Source organism: Gossypium raimondii, chromosome 5 (assembly GCF_025698545.1).
Source record: "Gossypium raimondii isolate GPD5lz chromosome 5, ASM2569854v1, whole genome shotgun sequence".
In the NCBI taxonomy this organism is placed as follows: domain Eukaryota; kingdom Viridiplantae; phylum Streptophyta; class Magnoliopsida; order Malvales; family Malvaceae; genus Gossypium; species Gossypium raimondii.
Genome location: NC_068569.1, coordinates 4,848,796 through 4,874,887, shown reverse-complemented (window position 1 = coordinate 4,874,887; position 26,092 = coordinate 4,848,796). Strand labels below are relative to the sequence as shown.

The 26,092-nt window shown below is 36.8% G+C and overlaps 6 protein-coding genes across 7 annotated transcripts; 4 read left to right on the top strand and 2 right to left on the bottom strand.

Moving 5' to 3' along the window:
* Positions 1-227: 227 nt before the first annotated feature.
* LOC105769875 (uncharacterized) lies at positions 228-2,602 on the top strand. Its single transcript, XM_012590819.2, has 2 exons — positions 228-479; positions 873-2,602. Exon 2 carries the CDS (start codon positions 878-880, stop codon positions 2,429-2,431), a length of 1,554 nt encoding a protein of 517 aa, XP_012446273.1. The 5' UTR covers positions 228-479; positions 873-877; the 3' UTR covers positions 2,432-2,602.
* A 342-nt stretch (positions 2,603-2,944) lies between these two features.
* On the bottom strand, positions 2,945-7,800 carry LOC105769874 (pentatricopeptide repeat-containing protein At5g10690). The gene is given in 13 exon segments (XM_012590818.2): positions 2,945-3,226; positions 3,481-3,657; positions 3,881-3,949; positions 4,304-4,381; positions 4,629-4,861; positions 5,215-5,350; positions 5,641-5,709; positions 5,973-6,134; positions 6,309-6,406; positions 6,885-7,017; positions 7,155-7,337; positions 7,421-7,575; positions 7,578-7,800. Coding segments are annotated over 13 exon segments (1,830 nt in total). The 5' UTR covers positions 7,651-7,800; the 3' UTR covers positions 2,945-2,962.
* Positions 7,801-9,536: 1,736 nt separating this feature from the next.
* Positions 9,537-11,515, top strand: LOC105769305 (F-box protein AFR). 2 transcript variants are annotated; one of them, XM_052631010.1, is made up of 2 exons: positions 9,537-9,675; positions 10,244-11,515. In XM_052631010.1, the coding sequence occupies exons 1-2, from the start codon at positions 9,552-9,554 to the stop codon at positions 11,395-11,397; spliced, it is 1,278 nt and encodes a 425-aa protein (XP_052486970.1). In that variant the 5' UTR covers positions 9,537-9,551; the 3' UTR covers positions 11,398-11,515. The 2 variants fall into 2 exon arrangements, with proteins under 2 accessions (XP_052486970.1, XP_012445296.1); XM_012589842.2 differs by lacking the exon at positions 9,537-9,675 and adding an exon at positions 9,685-10,116.
* Positions 11,516-13,380: 1,865 nt separating this feature from the next.
* On the bottom strand, positions 13,381-14,948 carry LOC105769306 (pathogenesis-related protein PRB1-3). The gene has a single exon (XM_012589843.2). It carries the CDS (start codon positions 14,921-14,923, stop codon positions 14,384-14,386), a length of 540 nt encoding a protein of 179 aa, XP_012445297.1. The 5' UTR covers positions 14,924-14,948; the 3' UTR covers positions 13,381-14,383.
* A 1,682-nt stretch (positions 14,949-16,630) lies between these two features.
* LOC105771229 (uncharacterized) lies at positions 16,631-17,252 on the top strand. The gene has a single exon (XM_012592637.2). It carries the CDS (start codon positions 16,931-16,933, stop codon positions 17,129-17,131), a length of 201 nt encoding a protein of 66 aa, XP_012448091.1. The 5' UTR covers positions 16,631-16,930; the 3' UTR covers positions 17,132-17,252.
* A 2,156-nt stretch (positions 17,253-19,408) lies between these two features.
* Positions 19,409-24,639, top strand: LOC105768865 (coatomer subunit beta-1). The gene is made up of 5 exons (XM_012589090.2): positions 19,409-19,591; positions 20,645-22,704; positions 22,959-23,468; positions 23,755-23,840; positions 24,069-24,639. Exons 2-5 carry the CDS (start codon positions 20,659-20,661, stop codon positions 24,271-24,273), a joined length of 2,847 nt encoding a protein of 948 aa, XP_012444544.1. The 5' UTR covers positions 19,409-19,591; positions 20,645-20,658; the 3' UTR covers positions 24,274-24,639.
* The last annotated feature ends 1,453 nt before the right edge of the window (positions 24,640-26,092 follow it).

Sequence of the window (26,092 nt, the reverse complement as noted above, 5' to 3'; positions counted from 1 at the left end):
CCGACAAAATCAACATCAAGTGAAACTGGTATAATAACTTTATTAGAGAATACTTATTACACTTAACAATATTAGTGAAATGAGTACGTGTTTGTTAACAAAAAAACAGATGAGCCTGCATTCAGTAGAGCAGTAGGTATATATAGTAATGGAAGTGGGTGGCAACAACTAATTTGCCAAAGATGTTGAAAGCCAATCTGGCTAAAGACCAAAGAAATATGGTTGAAAAGGTCAAAATTTCCCAATTTATGGGCAGGTTGGATGAACAAGATAAATATGGTTTTTAACACCGGTATGCATGTATTGCGATATTGACGCTCCATTGTCCTTTGGTTCTTGTTTCCCAAACTAACAAAACAAACCAACTTATCTTTGTTTTTCCTCTTCTTCTTCTTCTTCTTCATATACAACAACTCTTCCGGGTATCAAATCATTTCAATCATTTGTTCCCATCCCAAGACTTTGGTTTCATCATCAAGGTGCTAACCCCGTCTTTCTCCCCTTCTTCATCTTCATTTATGTATAGATATTTTTGCATTTGTGAATGAGGGTGGCAGGGATAGCCATACTTTTCTTGGTTTCCTGAGATTAGAAGTGAAATATACCATACATTCTAGTCTTGGAAATTCTATTGGGAATGGCATGCTATTCTTTTTCATTCTTAAACACGCGTGTGTATGTATATATATTACTCAACTTTGAATTTTTGTGAATATATATATATTCTCAAACTGAAGGCAACACGAAATAAGTCCTTGTACTATTATATGTGCATGCATATGAGATTCAGCAAGATGCTCTGCTACATCTTCCTTTTGGGTTAAGTTTTTTTTATTTTTTTGTATGTATATTTATATTTGGTAATAATGCAGGATTGATGGCAACCACAAGAAGAGAAACTAGTACTCCGGTGAAAGAGAAGAGAGGTACTTCCCCTTTAAATTCAAAGCCTTCTCCAAGAAAAGCAACTTCCTCTTCCTCAACTGCTTCCGATTCCACTGAAAAACAATTGCCAAACTATCTCAAGCCTACGAAGAGTTCACGCACTGATGCTGCACTCAAGAATTTAAAGAAACCGGGGGCCGATGACCCTTCCCAATGTCCAAGTGTTATGAGAAGAAGATCTTTTGATAGGCCTCCATCAGCTGCTCGAGCTCACAAGGCACTTATCTCTCCTGTTCGACAAAAATCAGCATCAACATCAACATCCCCATCTTTTTCTTCTAAATCTGCTACTGCACCCAAGGCACCTTTGGAAAGGGTTGCCAAAAAGGCAATTGCTGCAGCCAAACCACACACGCAGACGTTATCTTCGTCTAGGAGGGCCCCTACTACCACTACCTCTGCTACTACTAGAACTAGTAGGAGTAAGAGGGGAGCTTCTACTCCTCCTCCAACTTCAATGAAACCTCCAAGTAGTCCCGATAGAAAGGAAGCTCAGTCTCCCGAAACCAAGCATGAAAATAAGGAAAATTTGGACCATCAAGTTGAGCCTGAGGAGGTTGTGAAAGATGATGAGGATGAGATGTATGATATCAATTTACCAAAAGCTGAAGAGACTGCCAATGCGGATGCCTTGGATGTAGATACTACTACTCAAGTCACAAGTGATGCCGATGAAGGAGGACAAGATACGGTAGATTTTCCTAATGCAGTTTCGCAAGAACATAATGAGACTGAGACAGAGCCCGAGCCCGAGCCTCGTAGTCCGTCTGAGCATGAGCCTGAGCCTGAAAAGGTGGAAGATAATGTTGAGGAAGGAAAACCTGATCATACTCAACATGATTGTGGGGATAAGGAAAATCACAGCCAAGAGGAGATCATTGCTGGTGCAGATCCCCAGCAGGAAAAGACTCCTCTTGAGGATCAGAAGGTGAAAACCGAAACTGAACATGGAGAAGAAAATGCAACTAACGAGGTTGTTGCTGATACTAAAGAAACTGAAGAAGAACAAGAAGAAAAGCAGCCAGAAAGCAGGCAGAAGGATGCTGATGAAGGTAACCTGCCGCAGGGCCTTGAATCCATTAAAGAAAAAATGGTTAAAGGATTAGACGCAGAGCCAGAGAAAGAGCAAAAGGCAGAGATAGAGGAAGAGCCAGAGGCAGACCAAAAGGCAGAGACGGAGGCACAGCAAAAGACAGAGACAGAGGTAGAACAAAAGACAGATACAGAGGCAGAGCAAAAGACAGAGACAGAGACAGAGAAAAAGACAGAGCCAAAGGCAGAGGCAGAGCAAAAGGCGGGGACGGAGGTAGCAAATGTTGCCGCGAAAAGCCAAGTGCAAGGGAAGAAGGAACCTGCAAAACCGTACAATGATGTGATCGAGGAGACAGCCAGTAAGCTAGTAGCTGAAAAGAGGAGGAACAAGGTGAGAGCACTAGTTGGTGCATTTGAGAATGTCATAGATAAAGAAACTACTAACGCCAAATGAAGTCATTTTCGTCCAAAAATCGGTAGTCATATAAATTATCTTAACTATTCCCTGAGTTTCACTCACATGCGTGAACACTTTGTATACCATAGCTTATACATTTCTCATCATCATCATCATCTACATCTACATCACGTGGAGAAATGAGATTGTTGTTTATTTTATTTACAATTTTCTTCTTCTAATTTTTCCCTTATTCTCTTGGTTCTTGTAAACAACACAAAGTAGCAAGAACTTGGAAAGAATTTAATGTATGATCTAAAGGGCTAGGCTTTATTGGTCAATGTAGTAAATGACGATAATTACAACCCAAACTTGCCAAAGCTTAATAAGCACGACACACTTTAAGTCGTACATAATAGATACATTTCACATTAGGCAGTTTGGTGGAACAGTCCAATTACACGGTGAAAAGGATTCCTGTTCAATTAGCCAAAACTTTTACATGGATTAAGGTGATCTCAGCTTAGCTACTCATATTTGCCAAAACTTTATTTACAGAAAAAAGTGGAATGACAATAAAAGGCATCATCAAAACATTGTTAAACTTCTACGAACAGTGTGCTTTTGTTTCAACCCCTCCGGCACAGGCGCCACAAGGTTATGTAATTGTTCAGCTGTAAAAACACCGACTGCCCTAGACCCATGCGTGGTACCATTCAAGTTGCTGTGTTTTACAACAATAACCATTTTATACTTCTTTTTCAAAACTAGATCAACTACGTGACCAATACTAGTAGTCGTTGTAACACAAGGAGGTGGACTTCTCATCATTGTTGAAAGTGGGGCATTTATCTGCTCAGGATCACGAAGGATTGAATCAGCTCACGATCAACAGAAGTTTCAGATGAATTAAGCCAATCATAAATTTCATGCGGTTCATCAGTCATCAACCCAACATAAGTACTAGACAGAAAGATGTTTCATATATTTGTAATCATGCATGACAATGCAGCAAGATGAATAATCGAACAAAATCAAGAAAGTCATCAAATGGGGTTAAAAATACCAATGATGTTTTCATTAGATAGCAGCATGCATGGAAGTACCTCACAACAATCCTCGCGGTGTAACAGCCCAATGCAGCTGCCCCAATCATCTATAATAGGCACAACTGGCTCTCTATATAAGCGCATTACTACTTTCTTCAACTCCAAAGAGCCAGAGAGTGGCCTAACTGTTTCCAATGGCAACATGATGCGCTCAATGGGATTACCTGGCAACACCTGGACATTGGAAATCTTGTCATTCAACGTAAAAGAAATACAGTTTATGAGGACTTGGCACATTGAAACTGCCAGTTGCAGTCACCATCCAGTTAGCTCCACCAAACCAGTTGCAATTATTTTAGCCAAAAATTGTCTCACACTTATATATGCAAATCACCCCTAATAGAACTTGAAGCTTTCTCTTTCTACAGCTCAAAATGGACTGGAAGAGACCATGTACCTGAGGAAGTAAGTAAGGACTGAGCATAGATTTGTTAAATCCCAGAAGAACCTCTATACGCAAAGCCACCTGCATAGAAGAAGTAAGTTGGAGATGAACATGTTAGACAAACAGCATAACTAACATCTTTTAAGGGAAAAAATTGTTTCAAGGTAAAGGATCAGTCATCAAAGATATAAGAACTTTTGAAGGCAACATCAAATTACATTAGAAGAAGTCCAGATTAAACCCATCAAACTAAATAAACATGAGAATGGGAAGAGCATAATTCTTTGTTCAAATGGGAACTAGGGTATTTCAACATATTGTCATCCATTTCAAATATCTTATATCTTCAATGGGTCAGATAATCCTAAGCTGCTGTATCTTCTGTTGTCCTTAGTGTATCTGTGCAATCATCAAAAGTAAGAATTAAATCCATACCATGCCTCCACGACTCGTCCATGATATACACTTCCATCTGTTAATAATTTTTGTAAGATTTTCCACAGCTGCATCAATCTGACAGAAAAGGGGAAAATATTAGAAGTTAATACTTCCAAGCTTTAGAATTCTCTTTATTCTTTATATGGGACAGCCTAGAGTGTAGAAACAAAACCTAAGAAAGTAGTTTAGTGAAGTTGTAAGGAGAGACATTGTCTTACTGTGTTAGTTCATGTGCTACATGCAGATGAGAGATAATTACTCCTAATAAGTTTTTGAGCCATGCATCGCAATGCATACTATCATGTGTAGATGAACCAAGTACCTGTCCATTATTTAAAGCAGACTCCATAAGAAGATGATCAGCTTCTTGTTGAGCAGCCAGCGAGATGGTTCCAGCAGAATCTGGCCACAAACGCTCATGCAGATTTTTAACCATATTGTAGTCCCCCCGATCAGCAAAAGCACGCATCATGGAGAGATAAAGATGAGGCTTTGGCCTCAAGTCCACATTTGCACCAGCCTGCTTTAATATTTCTCCAAATATGCAAAGAGCACCTGGGTTTTTGTTTATAAATTAACATTCACAAGTTATTAGTCAGGTAAGCCTCATCTGCAAAATAGTTTTATATGAGCTTCAGCATGTAAATACAGAAGCTTTACTCAAACATTAGAAATTTAGTGCATAAATTGCTTACATGGTTCTGAGTGCAACCTTAATAAAAGTTATAGTCAAAATATCGGGATACAGAAATTTAAATTTGCATTGGAGTTGCATTCACTCTGGATACTTAACGCATGTTTCATGCAAATGTAATCAGTATAAGATGTAAAATTTTAGGTCTGATCCTAAACATTATTAGATACAATCATGACCTATTGCACATTCAGAAACAATATCAACAACATACCTTTGATTGAACCACAATTTAGCATGGCATCAACCATTGCAGTAAATGCAGTACGATCAATAAACAAATCATGACAAGATTTCATCTCCAACACAATCTTCTGAACTGAATGGAGATCCTTAGCATGACCAAAACCCTACATAGATATAAAGTAAAAGGGGAAATTCTTTCATTAACTTTTTGGTCATATGTGTGCAATATACTTATTTCAAGTGGATTCACAAGAAAAAAGAGGAAGGCCTCAGAAATACAATAAGGTTTGCTGATTAAGATGTAGACTATTAACTGCTTTCCATCCATCTCATAGGGAACTTTGCAATATAAACATTCTCATATTTAACAAAACCTTCAACATTTAAAAGTTTGAAACGTAAAGTGCTCATTTATGTAATTGTTTATACCTAAATAAATACAAGACTAACTCACCTTCAATAGTGTAGTGTAAGTAATGACATCTGGGTAAAGATCTGAACAGCATAACCGCTGTGCTTTATCCTGAAAATATTATCAAGTATAAAAAATTAGGTTAACTAGGAAGTTCACATGATTATTCTTATTACTTGCATGTGGGAGGCTCCCCTTCATTACTTTTCTATTCATTACTATCCAATGCAAGTTTAATCACTGGCCATAAGTATGGCTTACACAATTCGTGAGTGGATCCTACACATATGAATGATAATAACAAGCATTCGGAAGTAAGACAAAAAAATAAAACAATAATGGACCAAATCTCAATCATCAAATAAGTGTCTGACCTTCATTTCCTTAAAAAAACGCATTGCAGCTTCTAAATTTTCTGCCTTGACACATGCAAAGATGAGAGTATTGTATGTCAGCCTATCAGGCTCCAGGCCAAGTAGTTGTATTTCTTCATGCAGGTTTATAGCTGCCTGTGGACACCCTGTGTTTATGTATCCCTGAGAGAGTTTAGAGGAGAGAAAAGGATGGCAAACATAAATTAGTCTTCAAGAATAGATATTTTAACTAACAAGCAAAGGACCATGAGTAAACTTTGAGAGAAGGGTGGGGAGGAATCAATCTCTTAAATTCATCTCTTTGCAGATCTATAGGCCAGGTAAAGAATTAAGAACCTTCATTAGCAAATTGTAAGTCAATATTGAAGAACTCCCTCCTTCACGAAGAAGAAAGCCAAATCGTGCAAGAAGACCATTAGCACGGCGAAGGTCTCCTGCACTAAAGCAGATTATGTATAACATTATCAGTAATGCCGAAGTTGTTGCTTACAAGAATATATTTTTTAACTAACAAGCATAAGAGTAACATGTTGAGTTCTCAAAAAAAAAAAATGTTGAAACATATATTCAGCACAATAATACTCAACTATATAAACATCCTCCTTTGATTGAATGTTTAAGCCCGAATAATTAAGCCCATCCACTCCCATGCAAGTGCTAACATGAATAGTCATAAGTAATCCCGTTATATAAAATGTTTTCAGAAATCATGCTAAGACCCAATGACGAATTTATTCTGGTAGTCCAGCGCTTTCGTCATTCACAAACAAATGGACACGCTTCTGATGATAAAACTATTTTGTTATAATACTACTCGCAATATTGACTTCAAATTCATCCCAAGATTTCTATAGATTAAAGAAAAGAACCCCCCAGAATGAGAAAAGGCTTCAGTGGACTTGTAACACTGACCTGCTTCAATTAAAGCATCCAAAAGACCGTAGATAAGCTGTGTTGACAATTTTGGCTTGCCTGCAGCAGTGCCCTTTTCCACTGACTCGAGTAATTGGAATGCGTCATCAATTCTTCGAGCCCGACCCAACCCCTTTACAAAGTTCACAGCTAAGATTCAAAATCTAATATATTAACCGCTACCAAAATTTTCAGTGACAAAATAAATAAAATGAGTCAGAATTGTTTGGTTTATCATCCCCCCCCCCCCCCGCCAAAAAAAAAACGTACCTTCAGTAGTGTAGCATAGGTAACAGTATCAACGCCGCAACTGTGGGGCTGAATCATTTGGTGAAAAATGTTGAGAGCCAAATCAACATCTCCACAATGAACGCAAGCCTCCATCACCGCGTTCATCACGATAGTGTTCAATTTCCCGTATTCTCTCTTCGCATTCTCTGTTTCCTCCAATATCTGCAATCCACCCAAGTTTAACAATAATGAGTTCCAACGCAACAGTACATTTAACAGAAGGGAGCAAAAAAAAAACAGCTGACCTGATGCAGCTGCCTGCGGCGAGTGAGTTGGACGATGCGAGAGGTGAGACGTTTGAGATTAGGATGTTTTGAGGGAGAGAAAGTCCTTGGCAAACGACGTCGAATTGGCGCGGAAGAAGAAAAAGATGATGAAGAAGACGAGAAAATATTAGAATGTCGAAAGGGTTTAGAATTAGATGGTAAGGGGAAGATAGCGTGGAGGTGAGGCATTGTTTGGCACGGCAATCCATCAGCCAGAGGCAGCCATGCAATCGCAAATGATTCGCAAACAAGCCGAGCCAGAAAAAGAGATATCTATCTACAAGTAGAAGGGACTGGTACCTGCACTTGGATTCATCTAAATCTAAATGGTCCGACCTGCAAATGGATAATGTGAATGCCTAAGTGCAGGTGTTCGAACAAATTCATTGGTGTTTGAGATAGTGGTATACATCTGCTTGGGCCAACTCACCCTCTTTTCTGGTGCCCATTTTCTGGCCCACGTTCCAAAATACACCTATTTCCAACATTCCGACAACTTCAAGAAATGTATAATTTTTCTACTCATCAATTTATAGCAGTATTTTAAAATTTTCAATTATTTAGTAAGCTAACAGATATCAATCTAATTAAAAATTAATAAAAAAATCAAATAATTTATGCCTTGTTACACTTTTTTTTTCCGGTAACATGTCTTTTTACTTAAAATATTAATTAATTCTCCATTTTTGGACTAACAATCTTTTTAATTATTAGTTTATTACAATATTCCTTTCCAAAAAGCAACATGAATGAATATACTGAATTCTATCTACTATATAATTCTTTTTCAATTTTCCAACTAGTGGGCTGGTTTCGACTTTCCCCAACATTTTATTTTATTTACAAATTTGAGAAAAAGAAATGATAATGTTATTTTTTTAACAATTTTATTATAGGTTTTGATCATATATGTATTTTTTGACACAATGTCTAGAATTTGGCATAACCCCTCCTCATCCCATAAATAATAAGATAATGAAGTTCAGCGCACTCAATCCCACATCTTTCTGCATTGACAATAATGATCATATCAATCAACAAAAAATGACAATATTGATCTTTATATTAATATATGTAATAATTTTATGGCTATATCATCAACATTTTAGTTAGTTATTATATCTAAGATAATCATATATATTGGTGTTTGGTATGAGATATGGTGATCATACACATAGCAAATGGATACTTTGTTTGTGGTAAATACTCATCGATATTAGGTGATAGTGATATTACCCATATAAAAGTATTGAAAAACTTTTATGGCTGTGAAAAAAAACTCTAGTGAAACTGAATGAATTAATAACTTGATTTCTCTTACAATTATATTTATTTTATATTTCAAATTAATACCATAAAAAATACTTTAGAACATAATAACATTTTACTTTTAGTAATATATTACTCAAGCATATTTACTTGTGAATATATATTGCCATAACATCAGAATAGTTAGATATGTTTAAATACGTACCAAACTATATGCCGCCCATTGATCTTTTTACTGAACAAATTTAGGTCTAATCAATCAATATTATATTTATAATTCCATCTAAAAAGCAAGAAAAGTGAATTAATTTCATTGAAAATAATGATGAACCCACTTTTGCAGACTCGACGTTTTTGTTGATCTATTTTAAGATAATATCGTTAATTACGCTATCTACTGCTTAAAGTTAAAAAAAATATTTTTTGTTAATTACAATATAATGCTTTCATTTCATGCTTTTTCAGTTTTATTCCATTTATGCTTGAGGAAAAAAGTAGCCGTAGCATAGCAGTGCAGGCGAATTCGAAATGAAAAAGCAGCTAAAGTTGAAATTGTATGTAGACACAGATTCATTGAAGGGATTATTTAATTAATCAATCACCCAATCTCACCTAACACCACCAAATTTACTGTAAGAAGTAACTTGATTTGATTAATTAAATCAATTTTCTTTTTGGCTAATATAAATTAGCTTAAACCCACAGCAATTATGTACCTATTACGTTAATATGATTCGATTTAGACAAATCCCGAAGTATACCAACCGATATTCTTCAACTCTACTTCTACGTAGTGATTGAAGGGTGTTATTATTGTTGATAGCTGTTTTCAAGGGATTGGATGACACGTGGCCTTTATTTCTTTAACACCCAAATTAAAACGGCACCTTCCTATCCATCGACAGACTACCACATACACTGTAGAGAAATATCCAAGTTCTTTCTAATTTCCTCTTGGTTCAAAGGTTTAAAATTCAGCTCCTACATCTCTATCTTTATTATATTATATTAGGCAACGCACAGGATAATTGAATTTCGTCAAAGCTCCGGTTACCCGCCGGCGGCATATGCTCGTCTCCTAGTGTAGGTTACGTCATTCGTGTGAAAATTTTCAAGTTTAGTAATTCTTTTTGTTTTGTTTAATCCAACTGGTCTTTTGGTTTTCGGATTTGCTGGATTTTGGCTACGCTTCTCCTAATATTCCGGTTTCCAGAAGCCAACCACTCAACAGACACACAAACCAACCGAAACGAATCAAAATCTCCCCTTTATTTTCTTTTTCTTCCACAAATATGGTAAAGAGGGAACCAACAAAATAGTACAACTCCAAACAGCTTGACAAGTTCGCTCTGTAAAATTAGCTACGTACAGTCAACACTTTCCCTCTAATTACGCTTCCTTTTTATGTAAAAATTCTCTCTCTCTCTCTCTCTCTCTCTCTCTCTCTCTCTCTATGTGCTTGTGTCTATATATATATAGATATGGAGTGACCATGGTCTAACCAAATTCCTCGACTTCTCTTCTGCTTATTAGCTCTAGTCTACGCCAAGAGGTTCAAAGATTTTATGGCTGTTTCCAAGTCTTCCTCGGGCAAGCAACAAAACGACCGTGATCAAGAATATCACAAGAAATCGGAGCCGTTGATTCCAGGGCTACCCGACGAGATCGCAGAGCTTTGTCTTCTTCATCTTCCATATCCATACCAATCGTTGGCACGTTCAGTATGTTGCTCATGGAACAGGACCATAACCAACCCTGGCTTCCTTCTCTCCAGGAGATCCTTATCGCTTTCTCTGCCTTATCTGTTCGTTTTCGCTTTTCATAACTCAACGGCCAGGATACAATGGCAAGCTTTTGACCCGCGATCAGGCCGTTGGTTTATATTACCTCCCATGCCTTGTCCCAAGTCTGTGTTCCCACCAGGGTTTGCTTGTACTTCGATTCCACGTCAAGGCCAGCTCTACGTTTTAGGTGGTATGCGTTCAGACACACAAACTTCCATCAACACAACGGTCGTCTACACTACATCCACAAATCAATGGTCCATAGCGTCTCCCATGGTGACCCCACGGTCGTTCTTCGCTGCGGGGAATGTTAATGGCAAGATCATTGCCGTCGGTGGAAGTGGGGCCGAGTATAATGATTCCATCACCTCTGTAGAGTGCTATGATACACGGAAGGACACGTGGGAACACGTTGCTAAAATGCGCGTGGGATTGGCCAGGTATGATTCGGCTGTGGTGGGGAGCAAGTTGTACGTGACAGAGGGGTGGACGTGGCCTTTCCTGTTTTCGCCAAGAGGAAGTATTTACGACCTGGAGAATGACACGTGGCAGGAGATGAAGGACGGGATGAAAGAAGGTTGGACCGGGGTGAGTGTGGTTGTGGGCGACAGGCTGTTTGTAATTTCAGAATACGGTGATTGCCCGATGAAGGTATATGTTCCTGATCGTGACGCGTGGCAGTACGTAGGTGGTGATAAATTCCCACGTGAGGCAATGCAGAGGCCATTCGCTGTGAGTGGAGTGGAAGGGAGAATCTACGTGGTGTCAAGTGGGCTAAACGTGGCAATAGGGACACCAATCGAGGGACAAAACGCGGAGTTTATAGCGAAGTGGGAGGTGGTGGCTGCCCCAAAGGGTTTCCACGACTTCTCCCCTTTGAGTTGCCAAGTGCTTTATGCCTAGAAATCCCTCTTTCATACAAAATGCTACCTATAACTGTAAGGCAGTGGAGTTTTACACTTTTTACATGTAAATTGTTCTAGTTCATGTTCACGGAGGAATATAAGAGCTGGTTTATAAATCCTTTTATTTTATGCAGTGACAGATCCAAGTGTTTGGGATTTTGTATTTATTATGAAAGAATATATTTATTTTAGTGAATTATTTATTATCTTTTTTCACAATTCGAGAGAAGAAGGTTCCTTCCCTTCCCTTTATGAACTATGAACAAAATTGTTCAAGGCTAAATCTATGATCGATTTTGATTTACTATAATCAAGCCTTCTGTAGTATTTAAGAGGAGAAAGCTATGGTTTTGGAATGTCGAGAATCAAAACCAAGAGGTCTGCAAAACAACTGGTTTGATATATTCTTCGATTGAATTTGATCTTTTTGGAAATTTCGGTTTTTCTCTATTCAAGTTCTGCTTTTGTTGTTAATTGATTGTTGAATTCCAACACCCAAGCTGTTGAAACTAGTCTGCCATTTGATTGCAGGATCTTCGAGTTCAATTTGGCAGCAGATCCTTCAGAAATCATCAATACTGGCCTTTATTGGATGACATCTCTGTCTGACAGACAAGCATCGTAAAATAAATGCTGCAGGGTGCAGCCAAGCTAGATGGTACTACGATTCAAACAAAGCAAAACGGAGTGCTCCATTTCACTGCTTAAAAACTCAAAAGGACTGCTCCATTTCACTTCCTTCAGAATTCTCTTCAAAAACCGACTCAAAAGCTCAGATCAAAATTTTGTAAGAAAATAACCTGTTTTACAATTTTTGCCGGTGTCACCATTCTCATTATGACACTCCAAAAGAGTTAATTTTTTGTGCTGCCATTATCTCTAACGAAACTAGGCACCAGTATGTATTTTTCTTTCTGCTGCCAAGATCAATATCTTGATATAACTTCTATAAGATATCGATACTTAATCCAATAATATTTTGTTTTTTACTAAAAAAATAGAACCTCAAATTTAAGAAAATGTAAAACAAAAAGAACAAATTTTTCGTAGTCTTTAAAAAACCCATATTCTTCAGTGCCCTTTAACCCTCCTCATCAAAGCTTCCACACCACCTCCCTCCCTGAACCCCACTACCACCATCTTCTGCACCTCAATCTTCATCATCTATAATCCAACACCACTATTAATAATCTATACCCATAACCAATAAAACCCCACCGAACTAGGAAACCATAGCCCAAAAATAGCAAATATATATATAGCAATAAATAAATAGAAGAAGAAACTAAATCTGAGTTTTGAGATGAAATTATTTTGGCGTGGATGATGGTTATCTTTTGAGATGATGATGGTGGTGGTGAGTTAAGAGAGACATGAAGCTGATATGGTAATGGTGATGAAAATCGAAGACGATGGAAATCTGGGAATAGGATTTTTTTTAAATGAAAATTTGAGAGAAGAAAACATTTTGTTTTTCCAGAATTTTGTTTTTGAATTTTAAGGGTTTTTTCACCATTACTAAAGCTAAAAAATTATCAAAAGTAAACCTAAGTATCCACACTTTCTGTTTCGTATCGATATCGATTTGAGTTTAATATTATGTCGCCAGACAGTCTGGCGAAAGAAAAATATAGATATTGGTGTCGACCACCAAAAAAAAGAAGATTTAGAGTGCCCCCACTGGAAATGATGGCACCGGTGAACAGCAGAAAAAACGGTTCTTTCTTGTAAGATTTTGGTCTTGGGTCATTTTCGTAATTAAATATTTTTTTAGTTAATTTTGAAAAAGAGCCACTTCCATTTTAAGTACCAATTAGAGTATCTTTCCTTCCCTGCAATTTCATGACCAACTCATTACCTACAGTTCTGTCTTTGACCAAATAATGGAAATATAATTGGACTGAAAAAGGCAAGTTACCTAGAAAAAAGCATCCAGCTATGTGGTTATTTGTCAATCAATATCTCCCTGTTCAATATACAGACTGAGACGCACTTTACAGAAAGCTCCAATGCGGCAATGCCATCTCGTCTCTAAAAAGTTGCCCTCCATTATAGCCTTCCGGGTCCTAAACCAGTAATATATGGTAGGATTTAGTAGACCAACCAGCTGAGATCATCAAGATCTAAACAATACCATCGTTCAATTCAAGGCAGTGAAGAAAAGAAGAAGATGTCTAACAATATCAAAAAAATATCGTCTCGTAAGCAAACGATGCAGAGGATGTGTTGGGTGTTTGTGTGGGAAAAAGATGTGAGGATCAGATATAGGCAACCTCAACCAGGGGCCTGTCCCTACTGTGGAGGGATGCTCCAAGCTATGAATATAAAGACTCATTGGAAGCTTTGCTTTTTGCCCGTCTTTTTCTGGAAGAAGAGGAAGATCCATTGCAGCACGTGCGCAAAATAGTTTGCTGATCCTGTCACCAACTTTTGTTTGCAACTGACCCGGCATGCTGCAAAGCTTCTATGGCTTCTCTATCCTTGTAGTTGCCAGGCGTTTAGCGTAAATCTTTGTCTTTAAAAGCTTTAAGTTGATTTTGGTATTTGAAATGTATCTGTGTGATGGGTTTCTTTTGTCGAAGATGGTGTTTGAAAGCTTTGCTTGATGTCGGATCTTGCTAGTTTCTTATGACGAGGTGTTTATAATCAATGTTACAAGGTTTTGGGATTCTCTGGATACATTGGATTAAGTAAAAAGTATGGACTTCTAATGGAATTGTTACTTGCTGAGATTATATTGTTCTTCCTCCGGTTTTCTAATAACAATGAAGATATATTATTGACAGCCAAAAAAAAAACTTGAACGAATAAATTACAGCATATGTAATATATTATTAACAATGAATGACAAGAAGGATTAGGTCTCAATTTATAGTCTATACGGCTAGCGCACATCCACAAGTTTGTGTTGCGGTGGCCGTCGAGCACGATAATTTTATCTATGTTTTAATGCTTGCTCGAGTTCCAGCCAAAACCATTTCAACTTAGAAAGGCTTCTGCCCCATCACATTACCATGGGGATCATAGTTACACGAGACTAATGTATCGCCGGTTCTGCACACGACTTTGGCACATCCAACCTTCAAGCTATTTCTCCATATTATTTGAGTATAATGCAGGCACTCTTTATTTTTTCTGCAACTATTAGTTTTACGGTTGTAGTTCCTTTTCTCTGCTGCCCAAGCTGTCACTGCATCCCTCGGTTTCCAATCACTGCCGCTGCCCCAGAAGAGGTTCTCCCCGTAATTGCTATTCGAATGAATCAGGCGACAATCTCCTTGTCTCTTATGTGCCCACCAGGAAGCATAATTTGCCAGTTTTTTGCTCCATTTGAGAGGAGGGAGCCCACGCTCTGCTCTTAACTTGTTGTGAGGTATCAGATACTGTTGAATTCCCCTATTAGAAGTTGCTTTAAGCAACCGTCTGGAAGAAACATCGTCGGCTGAGTATGATAAAGATAATGAAACGAGCGAAGAAAGGAGAAGGAAGCCTCCTAGTAGACCACGTGAAAACTTGGTTCTCATCTCTATAGATTTGAGTTAGAAAGGCTTTTCATTTGATGAGTAAGTTGATTGGAGATCATAAGTTATATATGTATATATACTTGCATGGTAGATTTGTGTGAACAATAACATAACATGTATTTAAGGAATCATGTCACATGATAGGAAAAGCAAGTTGCAATAGATTTGAGGTGTATAACATGCGTTGGAATATGGAATAGAGGATTGGTTTTGACTTTTAACTAACATAAAGACTTCTAAATTCTAATCATTGTGAGCTAATGATAAGTTCAACCAACATCTTTCATCATCAGGCAAAAGAATGTCATACAAGATGAACATCGTAAGTAAATGTCAAATACCAAAGCACATGGCAAATTGAAGAGACTGCCACTGAAATACTTTAGCTGCAAAAGGCCTTTTTGATTGACACGTGAAACCATGTGAATCAGTTGTGAATGTGGAAAAAGCAACCGCATCGGTTTAAAGGTTGATAATATGTTGAACTGGACTGCTTAAAACATCCCATGATCCGAAGACAACCAACCATCTCTTCGACCTAAAATAACTGATCAAAAGACAACCCTCAGTTGTCTGGATAATTAAAATAATATAATGTCTAACACAACAGTGCAGATGACAGAGGAAGACGCATGTTTGTCTTTTTCTATTATGATTCGAAACCTTAAAATACGTTTAAATTGCAGAAGACAGTAAAAATAGCTTTGTATTTAATCAAAAGTAACTAATAACTACTCCAGCAATATGAAAGGGTATACCCATGAAGATTATATACTTATCCTTTTTTTCTTTTTGTGAAGAAATGAAAAGCAACACAATAATCACATTAAGCTACTATATTCAACAAATTCTCTGCAAACAGTTGCAGACTCTCATTTAGGTTAAAGATAACTTTATGATACGATCAGCTTTTATATTCTCTTTTCTAGTATTATGAATTATTTCTCATTGAGCCATTTTCGACAAAATCTACTGAATACGTCTGATAAGTGCTGAATGGCTTGAAGAATCTCCATACTATCTGTCTTGATACTTTATCAACGCCTATTATAAAAAACAATTAAGTCATCTAATATACATCATAGCTCAGCATTGAAAACAAAACAAAATTCCAACCTCGTGTTAAACCCAAGATGCCATTAACCATAATAATCCCTTAACACTCCCCCAGCAGCGAACTCAACATTTCCACTGTTTTTTTTAATAAATACTTCATTCATGTTTGATTTGTGGTACATAAAAGTTTTTTTTTTTTTTTTACCAAAAACAAACTTAAGTTGGTATTTAAGTTATCTTAGTGGGAGTGGAATTTGCTTATTTTACAATGAATCATTTTAATATACCCCGCGGCCAGCACCGTTGTTTCCCAAACTACCTAGGTTCATCACCGACAACAAAACCATAAAAAACTGGTTAAAAGAATGGTGCCAGGTCCATTAATTTAACTGGGCTCCAGAAATGGTACGCACGGGCAATTAGTTGGAGTGCTGATTGGTCTTGGGTGGTTCTTTGCAAGTGCACTTTACATAGCTATAGCCTCGGCCTGATGCTATTTCTTCAGGTTTTAATTCGGATAGCATAGCCATTGCTGCCGGGTCAATTTACGCGAGCAAGAGAGGTAAGAAACAATAAAAGCGGCATTTAGATATTGGAATTTAACGCGTTTAGTTGAAATTTGATGACATTATCACGCACTAAAATTCTCTATTCTTAAGAGATAAGACTGTCATTGGAAGCTTCGAGGGCCAGGCTGAGGCTCACACGCTTTAAGCACAATTCTTCTTACTCTAGCTATTCTTCTTCCCTTCCAGACTAACCTATACTTTTCCAGATCCAAACTATGCAATTACCGAATTGCCGTCTATAAATATCTTAGCAAAAGGCTTTTGACAAACAATCTTCTTTCTGGCTGATTTTAAAGAGAGACTATTCACAAGAACTCTTCTTCGTCTTATTAGAGCAAGCAAATTCAAAACAATAAATTAGAAAAGAAAGAGAGAATCAAAGATGTGCTTGGTGTTCGTATGTGATGAGGATGAAAGGGTGATATCGAGGCAGCCGGCACCAGGAGCCTGTCCCTACTGCGGTGGGATGGTGCAAGCCATGGATGTTGAAAGCCAGTGGAGGTTCTGCTTTTTGCCTTTGTATTTTAAGACCAAAAGGAGGTACTACTGCAGCTTTTGCGCCAGGCGCTTGGTTGTTCATTGATTTCAAGTTTTGCTTGTTATCATCCTCCCCGATCTCCCCTCTTCTCTTTACCTATCTCTTTCCATCTTCGCTTGTACATGTAAAGTTTTGATAATAGAAAAGGGTTCCTCTATTCATTTAATTACAATTTGCAGGACAAGTTTAGTTTCAAAAGCAATCAAAGTGATCGATCATAAAATCTATTTTGACTTTCCGTTTCTTTTCTGTTTAATTTTGACGGGAATCTTTTTGAAGTGGAAAATGGAGCGCTGCAATTTGATTGATATTCAATGGGTTGGTGACTTGGTGTTAGCATTTTTGGCATTTTGCCCATAGCAAACATAGGAAACACCAACAGAAGTAGGTTTCCCAGGGCCCATTTCACCATTTTGATGGAGGTTCACATTTAACCCCTGGCCTTGCTTCGGCCCACATCCCTATAGCCCGTATCAACCTAATCCAATCACCATTTAGAAAGTGTCCTTGCGTTTATTTTGGTTGACAGCATTTTATTGACCCAAAAAAAAGTGAGATTTTCCAGTCAGAAGAGGTGATATTTTCCAACGCTGATTTTTACAAATTTAATCTTGGATGAAAATATAAATTTATGTACGAATTCTTTTTATATTTTCATCCAACTTCTTTTTTTTTTTATCTTTTTAAATAATTTTTTTATAAATGTTGTACCATTAAAAGATTGGTTATACCATAATAGTTTTGAGTGGTATACTCCGTCCAATTTCCGTATGGGTTGATTGGGGGGTAAACTGTGAAACAAATTAGAACAACAATTTAATTCATGTTCTGTTAGAAAATGTCCGAATAAGAAATTAACCAAACAATATAGTTAATATGTTGAGGATGAATTCGTATAAACAAGATAATAAATATGGAGAAGAACGAATACAAATATTTTAGATTAAAAGTCCTTCAAATAAGATAAAAAACATGATCAAAAGAGGCTTTAGTTTTTCACTAATGAGTAAACAAACAATAGTATAATATGGAGAAAATAAACTTAAATGTATTAAACATACAAACACATACCCCGAAAATAAAGCACTAATTATCATAGAGTTCTCTTAAAATTAGTACAAATTTATCTCTAATTAGAGAATAAATAACAGAGTTTAACTAGGAGAAAAAAATCCGTTTGAATTTGAAAACATATTGTCACGTCGCTACATCGTTTTCTTCTCGTTAGGATGTCGCCTGTTGCGTTGTCGCCACATCGTAATATTCGTCACGACGTCGTTTCGTAAATATGAGGCACACCCCACAAATTATATATGATGTTAGCTATTTAACTTTAAAAGCGTGAAAATAATAAAAAAATATATCTGTGAAATAATTTGTTTGGTAAATTATAATAATAAGCAAAACTCAAACAACAAACACAACTCGTGCATCTCAAACTTGGGCCACACATGGTGCTGAGGCAATGATCACTCTTAACCATCAAGTCATCACATGGTGTTGATGAATATATTTTTTCTCAATCATGAATTCATAGAATTTTACAAGTAAAAAAATTATCAGTATTGTATAATATTGTAAAAGTTACAAAAACAAAATTTAAAAAATACAAATTTCATAAATATTTATACATTTTTTTTATTTTATACTAATTATTGTTAGCATTGTTATTCTTCTTTTATAATTATTTTTTAACTCGTTAAATTTTTATAAATTAATTACTTATCCAACGCAATTATAATTGATAGTATTTTAAATTGAACCAAAATTTAAAAATCTCTATTCAAATAGATTCTATAAAACTTTTTTTAATTTGCATTTTTTATTTTTCTTATAATCTTTTAAAGAATTTTTTTTAGTTTTTCTTCAAAATTTTGGACTAAGTATTAGGTTTTCTAAATTATGTTAAAATTTTTGAATTCTTTTTGTAAATATTATTTTAATTCAACCAAGTATAGGCTTCCATTATCATATTTTTCACATTTGCATTTATTTTATTAGTGTTTATTGACGAATTTGTTTACGTTCTTAATTACTCAATTTCCACTACTAGAAAACTTAAATTGCATCATTTATTTTAATAAAACTTAATTACTCCTTATTTTATAATTTATTAATAAAAATAATTAAATTGCATCATTTATTTTAATAAAACTGTATCCCTCGAATGTTTAATTTAAATAGTAATTATATTCATTTAAAAATGTGAGAATTTAATTTTCATAAAATCGACGCCTAGAAAAGGTAAATAGAAATTACAGTGCTAAAAATAAAGTAAAAACGATAATCCTTTCCTCTCGTTTATAAGCTCACAGAGTTGCAAATGATGATGATCTTTAGATCTGAGACTGAGAGCTTCTGACTTCTTCATTTCCCCTCAAATTTAAAAACAAAAAACCACGAATACCTTATTTTGAATTCTCAAATTTCCTCAAATCTCCTCCCTGTCAAGCAAAAATCTGCTTCACAACCGGTCTCTCTTCTCGGATGATCTGATCGCTCAAGGTTCCATTTCTTTCTCTCACTCTTACCAATTTTCCAGATCTATTGATTTACTTTGTACTTGGTTTCGCGGCATTTTTTCTCGTTATTATCTTCTTTTGTTCACGGTTTTTTGGGTGACCCGAACCCAGATTTTTTTTTCTCGAAGTTGGAATGGTTCGATTTAGGTTTTGTTGGTTTCGTCTTATCGATTTGATGAATTGCTTGAATCCTCCACTAATAACTATAAGCTAAGAATAGAACCGTGCTTTGGATTTGAATCTGATTTACCTATTATGCTTTTTTGCTTCGTTGCGCTTACTCGGTGATAGTGTATTTTTTTTATGTTAAATTCGTTATGTTTTTATTTTAATTGGTGAATTCAGTGCTAATGTTGGAATTAAAAAGACGAAAACAAATAGATCTTACCTTTTTCTTACCCAACGGGCAGATAGTGATTTTCTGTTAATAATTAAGCCGGGATAACCAATTTCTTTATTTAGATCTACTTCGATTCCAGCATAAGGTGGATTTTCCTAGAGTTGTAGATACAATACTTTGATGTGAATTAGGAATGCCTTAGTTTGATAGCCCGTTTAGCATGAACAAGCAATTAAAAAGTATGTTTGTAATAAAGCTTTTTGCGTGAGATTCAGGCAGATTTTCCCCTAAAATGTAACATTAATTAGTGATTGTTATTGTTTATACAAGATCTGTCTGCCAATTCTTTAGTAATTTTTTTTCTTTGAAAGATGAAATTCTCTGGTAATGATATATCATTACCATTAACATTCACTTTGGGATGGTCATACAGCTGATTAATCATTTCAATTTTTAACCTAGCTTATGAACTTTGAAGTAATCATTCCTCTTTGTTCAAAATGGATCTCTCTTTCAAAACTACCTAATTTAAGACATTCTTAATGATTTGTAAGCGCAATTTTAAAATTGTCATTTCATAGATGAATACTTTGCACCAATATGTCTTTATCTGGGTCCCAGCTTTGAGAATCCTCATGTTCTACTTTTTTTTTTGTTTATTGTTTGCATTTTTTTAATTTTCATTTATATTACCAGAAAACTAGCTAGAAATGGAGAAGTCCTGTACTCTTCTTATTCACTTTGACAAAGGCACACCTGCAATTGCTAATGAGATTAAAGAAGCACTTGAAGGAAACGATGTTCCTGCAAAGATTGATGCCATGAAGAAAGCAATTATGCTTTTGTTGAATGGTGAAACTCTCCCCCAACTCTTTATCACCATTGTCAGATATGTTTTGCCTTCAGAGGACCACACGGTGCAAAAGCTTTTGCTTCTGTACTTGGAGATAATTGAGAAAACTGATACAAAAGGGAGGGTATTACCTGAAATGATATTGATATGCCAAAATTTGAGGAACAATCTTCAACATCCAAATGAATATATTCGTGGCGTGACCTTGAGGTTTCTTTGTCGCTTGAATGAGACAGAGATTATTGAGCCACTGATCCCTTCAGTTTTGCAAAACCTGGAGCATCGGCACCCATTTATTAGGAGGAATGCTATATTAGCTGTCATGTCGATATACAAGCTTCCACAGGGTGAGCAGCTCTTGGTTGATGCACCTGAAATGATCGAGAAGGTCCTTTCAACGGAGCAGGATGCATCTGCCAAGCGGAATGCATTCCTTATGCTATTTACTTGTGCACAAGATCGAGCTGTTAATTACCTCTTGACCCATGTTGATAGGGTTTCTGAATGGGGTGAATTGCTTCAGATGGTTGTGTTAGAGCTGATCCGAAAGGTTTGCAGAACAAATCGTGCCGAGAAAGGGAAGTATATTAAGATTATTATATCTTTATTAAATGCCCCATCAACTGCAGTTATTTATGAGTGTGCTGGCACTCTTGTTTCTCTGTCATCTGCTCCCACTGCTATTAGAGCTGCTGCCAACACTTACTGTCAGCTTCTTCTTTCTCAAAGTGACAACAATGTGAAGCTTATTGTACTAGATCGGCTGAATGAGCTCAAGTCTTCTCATAGAGATATTATGGTTGATCTGATCATGGATGTACTTCGGGCACTTTCAAGTCCAAATCTTGACATCCGGAGGAAGACGCTTGATATTGTTCTTGAGTTAATAACTCCTCGAAACATCAATGAGGTTGTTCTCATGTTGAAGAAGGAAGTTATGAAGACTCAAAGTGGAGAGCTTGAAAAGAATGGAGAATACAGACAAATGCTCATTCAAGCTATTCATTCCTGTGCAATTAAGTTCCCAGAAGTTGCAAGCACAGTTGTGCATCTTCTTATGGATTTCTTGGGTGACAGTAATGTTGCTTCAGCCATTGATGTTGTGGTTTTTGTTCGAGAAATAATTGAGACTAACCCTAAACTTAGGGTCTCCATTATAACAAGGCTATTGGATACATTCTATCAGATCCGAGCTGCACGGGTTTGCTCCTGTGCCCTTTGGATCATTGGAGAGTATTGCCTGTCTCTATCCGAAGTTGAGAGTGGGATGGCAACCATAAAGCAGTGCCTCGGAGAGCTACCTTTCTACTCCGTTTCTGAGGAAGGGGAAGCTACTGATGCTTCTAAGAAAACTCCACAGGCAAACTCGATTACTGTCTCCTCAAGGAGACCAGCTGTTCTTGCTGACGGTACTTACGCAACCCAGAGTGCTGCCTCTGAAACTGCTTTCTCTGCTCCTACCGTTGTTCAGGGATCATTGGCTTCCGGGAATCTCAGATCTCTTCTCCTCACAGGCGACTTTTTCCTTGGGGCAGTTGTTGCGTGCACTTTGACTAAACTTGTTCTGAGGTTACAGGAGGTACAGCCATCAAAAGTTGAAGTTAACAAAGCAACCACACAGGCATTGCTGATCTTTGTCTCTATGCTGCAATTAGGACAATCACCTGTTCTTCCACACCCAATTGATAATGATTCTAATGATAGGATTGTTCTGTGCATAAGATTGTTGTGTGATACTGGTGATGGCATCAGGAAAATATGGTTGCAATCTTGCCGCCAGAGTTTTGTAAAAATGCTTTCGGAGAAACAGTTGCGAGAAACCGAGGAATTGAAGGCAAAGGCTCAGGTTTCTCATGCACAACCAGATGACCTTATTGATTTCTACCATTTGAAGAGTAGGAAGGTGAGAGCCTTTTTATTGTCATTATCTTATGAGCATGGTTTCTCATCTTTGGTTTATGCCAAGTTGATTGTACCATATCTGGTCATATATGCTTTTTCTTAAGCTTCTATTTTGTTTGTTTTGCTAGAATTTTCTGCTTGATCTTCTTTGTTTTCGCACCTCTTTTGGTTATTGACTCGTATTGTTGATTCTTTCTTGGATTTTGTCATGAATTTATGTACTTGTACTTGAAATTCTCTGTTGCTGACTTCCAGGGTATGAGCCAGCTGGAGTTGGAGGATGAGGTTCAAGATGATTTAAAACGTGCAACTGGAGAGTTTGTCAACGATAATGATGACGCAAATAAGCTCAACCGCATTCTTCAACTTACTGGATTTAGCGATCCAGTATATGCTGAAGCCTATGTCACTGTGCACCACTATGATATTGTTCTTGATATAACAGTTATCAATAGGACCAAGGAAACCCTTCAGAATTTGTGTTTGGAGTTGGCAACTATGGGTGATCTGAAACTCGTTGAGCGTCCACAAAACTATACCCTAGCCCCTGAATCTAGCAAGCAAATAAAAGCCAACATCAAGGTGTCATCAACTGAGACCGGAGTCATATTTGGCAACATTGTTTACGAGACTTCGAATGTGCTTGAAAGAACTGTTGTTGTTCTTAATGACATTCATATTGATATCATGGACTATATTTCTCCTGCCGTTTGTACCGATGCTGCATTCAGAACTATGTGGGCAGAATTTGAGTGGGAAAACAAGGTTCATGTTTAACTATTTCCATTGCTATTACGAACTTGCATGCTAAGCACTGCCCCTGATTCCTTTAGATATCTGGCCAACATCAATTCCTTACTATGCTTTATATAATGTGTTCAGTATGCTAATTGGAATGCAATATATTAGCCCAATTTTATATGTAGGTCATGTCCCTTGGATAGCGTTTGATTACCTGTTTATTCCCCTCTTATTGCTAGTACTGTTTGCTCTTTATATCTATAAGCTTCTCTTAGGACTGAGCTATCATTCTTCTTGTTTTGTGATTCAGGTTGCTGTTAACACTGTAATCCAAGATGAGAAGGAATTCCTTAATCATATTATCAAGTCAACCAATATGAAGTGTCTCACACCAGTGTAAGTTTTTACCTTACTGAGAATTTTACATGGATTTAAAATGAACTGATGGTTTTATGCTTTCTGCATACCATGTTTTAGATTGCACATTCTTAAATCCTACAGTGTGCTTAATTGATTTGCATTTCAGTTTGTTCAACTTTAATGAAACTATCATGCTCAACTTGTAACATGACAAATTAATACTATTTTGTGTCATTCCTTTTTGCTGGCTGGATTGTGTTTCAGATCTGCGCTAGATGATGAGTGCGGATTCCTGGCAGCTAACCTTTACGCGAAAAGTGTGTTTGGGGAGGATGCCTTGGTAAATTTGAGCGTTGAGAAACAAGCAGATGGGAAACTTAGTGGGTACATCAGGATAAGGAGCAAGACCCAGGGTATTGCTCTTAGTCTCGGGGATAAGATTACTCTAAAACAAAAGGGAGGCGGTTGATCTGTGGGATGTTGACATCATTTGTTTAACCAATACTGGTAGTCATTCTGGTTTTCGCTTTTGTCAGCTGCTGCCTGTCTCAATCTCCTTTGAAATGCAAAAAATTATTACTGATCTAAAAATGCAGGTACTTTTCCTGCATTTTAAAGATGGCCGCCTTCATTTTTGTTGTGTTCTCTGTATCTAGGGATGGAACCGATTTCAAGAGAGGACATTGTTGTATTTGGAGTTACATATTTCTACAGTAAAAAAGGGTCATTGAACATTTGTTAAAAAAAGATACTTCTTTTTGGCGATGTTAAAACAGGATTATCTTTTCGCGGATTCTTTAAATTGATAGTATTGAATTCGGAGCTTTCTTTAGTACCATTGTTCCCTATTAAATCATCCTTAATTTTGTGTGTGTATTATCCCTATTCTGTTGTTTCTTCTGGGGACATATGATATTTTTTGGTTCCTTTTTATCGGTTGCTGCCTGTGATTATTTCTCTTTTCTGACTGATCACTTCTGCCCTATATATGTTGTGTTGTGCTCTAGTTCAATGTCTTCTCCATAGGAACCATATAATTAAAGCACTATAAAGATACCGTTGCTACAGTTAAAAGCCTTAAAGCGTGCTCGTAACTAATTGTTTCCAACTTGGGAAAACCTTGTACTTCTTCAAGTTGACCTAGGATGATCTATTGACAGAGATGATTCCGGGTCCGGCTTAAGACGGGCAAGCGGCAATATTTCTCACACCTACCCGGTTGTTGTCCACCATCCTCTTTGCACATTCTCTTCTGTTGGTTAAAATCAATGCCAAGAGAAGTGTAGTAAAGAAAGAAAGAAAGAAAGAAAGAAAACCACCGGATGAAATTCCATAAATATTCTTTCCACATTCTCTTCTGTTGGTTAAAATCAATTCCAAGAGAAATGTAGTAAAGAAAGAAAGAAAGAAAGAAAACCACCGGATGAAATTCCATAAATATTCTTGTTTGATGAGGAATTTTCAAACATTCGAGACTTTTAGGCCTTCAAGCGGAGTTTTTGAGTATTGGCATATTGGGCCCTTTCGTCCCGTTTCCTAAATAGGGCGCCAACCAGACACAGCTTGCGCATGCTTTCCGCGAAAAGGATGCAGTATAATCCCACTGTTGTTTGAAGCCAATACTTGAATACAGCAGCACAATTCCTGTGTATTAGTCCCTAGTTAGTATTCTGCAGACTTGTTTGCACCACCAAATATTGGAACAGTAATGTATTCTAGTTACAAGAGTCTCACGTTTCTTATTTCATAAAATGAAATTCGAGAAATCTCCAAGAAAAACCAATCTTCAGTACATAGATATTGTAAAGTAGCTCCAATGCCAGCTTACGCATGACATTGACCACAGCAAAGAGCTACTGTCCAATCTTATAATCCCCAAACGTGTTTGCACTTTGCAGATTCATATAGATAACGATAATTAATTACAAAAAATTGTTGTTATTCTAAATAGAACAAACTATATAACCTTAGCCTAAAAACCCAACAAGCCTTTTTGCTTAAAGCAAAAGTGTGAGAGAAAAAGATAGGTCAGCCATCGTCCAAAAACAGTCTTTCAATAAAACATGGTACGGAGAAGAGAGATTATCAGATAGTACCACCACTTTAACCAAACTGTTGCAGTTTCATTCTCATCTTTTTACTAGATAATTTTCAATTATTTCCGGTTTTCTTTACATGAGTTTGTTAGTTTAAGTAAAGAAATATTTATATATCTATGTTTTGAAGTAGCGAGGATGATAGTCCTTGTGTGACCAAATGACACTGATGGAGGCATATGCCATCCCCAA

Excerpts from the sequence above, each read along its gene's own strand:
- LOC105769305 (XM_052631010.1), top strand. The coding sequence starts at position 9,552 with ATGACACGTGGCCTTTATTTCTTTAACACCCAAATTAAAACGGCACCT. Across the intron at positions 9,676-10,243 it reads AATTTCCTCTTGGTTCAAAG|CTCTAGTCTACGCCAAGAGG; the intron begins GTTTAAAATTCA and ends TCTGCTTATTAG.
- LOC105769875 (XM_012590819.2), top strand. The coding sequence starts at position 878 with ATGGCAACCACAAGAAGAGAAACTAGTACTCCGGTGAAAGAGAAGAGA.
- LOC105771229 (XM_012592637.2), top strand. The coding sequence starts at position 16,931 with ATGTGCTTGGTGTTCGTATGTGATGAGGATGAAAGGGTGATATCGAGG.
- LOC105768865 (XM_012589090.2), top strand. The coding sequence starts at position 20,659 with ATGGAGAAGTCCTGTACTCTTCTTATTCACTTTGACAAAGGCACACCT. Across the intron at positions 22,705-22,958 it reads ACCATTTGAAGAGTAGGAAG|GGTATGAGCCAGCTGGAGTT; the intron begins GTGAGAGCCTTT and ends GCTGACTTCCAG. Across the intron at positions 23,469-23,754 it reads AATTTGAGTGGGAAAACAAG|GTTGCTGTTAACACTGTAAT; the intron begins GTTCATGTTTAA and ends TTTGTGATTCAG.
- LOC105769306 (XM_012589843.2), bottom strand. The coding sequence starts at position 14,923 with ATGAGAACCAAGTTTTCACGTGGTCTACTAGGAGGCTTCCTTCTCCTT.